The sequence below is a fragment of the Mandrillus leucophaeus genome, unplaced genomic scaffold, assembly GCF_000951045.1.
Source record: "Mandrillus leucophaeus isolate KB7577 unplaced genomic scaffold, Mleu.le_1.0 Scaffold377, whole genome shotgun sequence".
NCBI lineage: Eukaryota > Metazoa > Chordata > Mammalia > Primates > Cercopithecidae > Mandrillus > Mandrillus leucophaeus.
The window spans coordinates 797,363-800,794 of record NW_012103998.1 but is presented as its reverse complement, the minus strand read 5'-3'; the positions used below and the strand labels follow the sequence as shown (position 1 = coordinate 800,794).

Here is a 3,432-nt window from a genome sequence, read left to right as displayed (position 1 = left end):
TGGTGGTGCACGTCTATAGTCCCAGCTACTAGGGAGGCTGAGGTGGGAGGACTGCTTGAGCCTGGGAGGTCAAGGCTGTAGGGAGCCATGAGTGTGCCACTGCACTCCAGCCTGGGTGAGAGTGAGAACCTTTCTCAAAAATAAATAAATACATAGATAAATAATAAAATAAAATAAAACGAAAGCTTATTTGGTGAGCATGGACTTACTGAGCAAAAGGAGCTGTGTTTCTGTAAGGGATATTTTCATCGTGTTGCATCCCCTCCTTCATTAAAGCTTTCTAGGCCAGCCACACCACAGGGCAGTCTTCTTTTCTCTCTGTCAGGGGAACCAGACAGACAAATTCTTCCTTTCATGTTCCTTCAAAATGGATGGCTACCATCACGCCTTCCCCAGAGCAGCAGGGTGTAGTGCTGCTGTTTGCCTGCTGTCTAAGTGTTCTCTATTTCTTAATTGTAAGATAACTTGATTTATTGATTACAGGTTTGGTGGATGCGCACACACATCCAGTATGGGCTGGTGAAAGAGTTCACGAATTTGCAATGAAGGTAACTGCAACAAATCATGGCAAATCAAAATAAAGCACACATATGAAGTCTTTTGCTGAAGAGTTAGCAGGCTATCAAGCTTTGCAACATATGTCAACATATTTTTAATGGATATTTTTACTTGCTCGGGCATGGGAAACAAATGACAACAAAACTTATTTATATCTGCCCCATATCATTGTATTATACACAGGGCTCTTCCTGCCCACTAATGTCTCCCTCTCTTTCCTTCCACACATTCCCCTTCCAAATCACTATCTCTAGTAGCCTTTGAAAGGGCTCCAAGGAATAGTTTGAAAATCGCCATTCATTGGAGTAAAGCTTGGAAAAATATGTTACTAATCACAAAAATAAAATGTCTTATATTTTTCTCTTTTTCAGAAAACTGAGACTTATTAAGAATCACAAAATGTAATCTGCGTTAGTCATATATCAGCTGTAGCCAACTTCTAAATCCCTGGTTGGAGCAATTTTCACATGTGTTTTAAAAAAAGAATGAAAAAAAAAAAAAATGTGCCTCCTGGCAGCGAAACTGGCTTATTTCAGGAAAAGAAAAAAAAAATTCTTTTCTTCAGATATCATGTACCTTCTTCAACAAACTAGAGCTGTTTTTAAGACTGTTTTGTTAAATCACAGAATTTCAGAGCCAAAAGCAGTCCAATCCTCATTGTACAGATGGAGAAAGAGATTTACAGTCCAGTCCTCTCATTGTGCAGATAGAGACAGCTGGGTCTAGAGAAGGGAAGAGTGTTGACTAGGGCCACCAGATGGAGGATGGCAGAACCCAGATGAAAACTCTGGCCAGGAGACCCCAGGCCTGCATCCTTTCTCTGCACCATACTCCTTGCTGTCCAGAGCAACTGGAGCCCAGTGGGACCCCAGAAAGAGCCTCTTTGAGTGACAAAGGTCAAGCTCCAAACTCTGATGGCCAAATATTGAGACAAGGAGACTTCCCGGGGCCGCTTTAGTGGAGATCTGAATAATTGCAATGGGGTTCCCTGCAACTCCTGAATTGCCTAAGCTTTGTTTTCTCAAACAAGCTGAGGGATGGAGGGAGGGCTGATACTTAGCAAGTACACATTGTGGGCTGATTGACTTGTTAAAATATTGCAATACTCCTGTGCCAGGTTATTTTTGTTGTTGTTGTTTGTTTTGTTTTTGTTTTGGTTTGTTTTTTTGAGACAGGGTCTCGCTCTGTCACCCAGGCTGGAGTGCAGTGACCCGAACTCCACTCCCTGCAACCTCCACCTTCCGGGTTCAAGTGATTCTCCTGTCTCAGCCTCCCGAGTAGCAGGGGCTACAGGTGCTCACCACCACAATCAGCTAATTTTTGTATTTTTAGTAGAGACGGGGTTTCACCATGTTGGTCAGGCTGGTCTTGAACTCCTGACCTCTGATCTGCCCACCCCGGCCTCCCAAAGTGCTGGGATTACAAGTGTGAGCCACCGTGCCCGGCCTGTGCCAGTTTTTAATTGCCACTGCCCTGAGATCCCAACAGGCCACCCACCACATCTCGCATCTCTACCACTCCAGTGTCTTCCCCAGACCCCTTTGGGGCTCCCCACAATCCAGTGTCTGGCAGACTAGGGGCTTCCAGGACTGTGTATCCCAGCACTTTTCTAATCCGATGGATTGGTGCCTGTGCCATATGGCTTCTTAGTCATTACATAATATTGCCCCTGGAGGTAGATTCTTCAGACCTCCCTGCAACTTCTTCGCATTTGCCGGCCTAAAGGTGAGGCGTGTGTTCAGTTGGCAGGGGCCACGTACATGGAAATTCACCAGGCCGGAGGAGGGATCCACTTCACCGTGGAGCGCACGCGCCAAGCCTCAGAGGAGGAGCTGTTCCGCTCCTTTCAGCAGCGTCTCCAGTGCATGATGAGGGCTGGCACCACGCTGGTGGAGTGCAAGAGCGGATATGGCCTCGACCTGGAGACCGAGCTCAAGATGCTGCGCGTGATTGAGCGCGCCCGGCGGGAGCTGGACATCGGCATCTCGGCTACATACTGCGGGGCTCATTCAGTGCCTAAGTAATCTTAGCCAGTGGGGACCGGGGTTTCACTCAGAGCATTGAAAATGAGCCCCGGGGGTGGAGGTGCATTAGCACTTTAGCTCTTGCAGGGAGATGGGTAGAAGTCTTTGGAAAGACCTGATTCTAATGGCCACTTATCCCGCAGACTTGGTTTTAGGAAGGCGATCCCTTGGCCTCATCAGTCTGCTAGTCCTTTAATTATGATAGAAAAGCTGTTTGAAGCTCTTTGGGTTAAGAAAAAGAAATGGCCCCTTGTAGGTCTTTTAAAATTACACATATTAATTTGAATAATTTCCCATGATAATTAATTAGCATTTCTAAAAGCACTTTAGAAGTTAATAGTAACACTCTTTAGGAGGTAGTTCAAACCTCGTGGTCTAGGTGACTCAAAGGGGTTCGTTTTTGTTTATCTGTTTCCTTTCTTAACAGCAAACATTTTTGTTTTGTTGTTGTAAATGATTTTTAGCCTTCCCCTTTATCTAAAAGTTCCTCCTACATGGCCTTACCGTAGAGAACTCTGTTCCTTTCTGCACTTGCATTTTACTTGTCCAGAGTTCCTTTGGGTCCTGAAATTTCTAAATAGGAAGGCTCATGGTTCCAACAGCCAATTGAACTATCTAAAAGAAACCCAGGACTTGAACATGCATAAGGTGCCTCCAAAGTCTTAGTGCGGTCTTAAGCACTGATAACTTAGATATATAAATACAATACTACAGACTTACAATCATTGTTTAAAAATCTAATTGTTTGCCGGCGCGGTGGCTCAAGCCTGTAATCCCAGCACTTTGGGAGGCCGAGATGGGCGGATCACTAGGTCAGGAGATCAAGACCATCCTGGCTAACACGGTGAAA

General features: G+C 45.3%; 1 protein-coding gene across 1 annotated transcript in view; it reads left to right on the top strand.

Moving 5' to 3' along the window:
- AMDHD1 (amidohydrolase domain containing 1) overlaps positions 1-3,432 on the top strand; it is a 24,486-nt gene that overhangs the window by 9,547 nt on the left and 11,507 nt on the right. Inside the window, 1 exon segment of the mRNA XM_011990310.1 lies at positions 2,301-2,578. Coding sequence (XP_011845700.1) covers positions 2,301-2,578 — 278 coding nt within the window.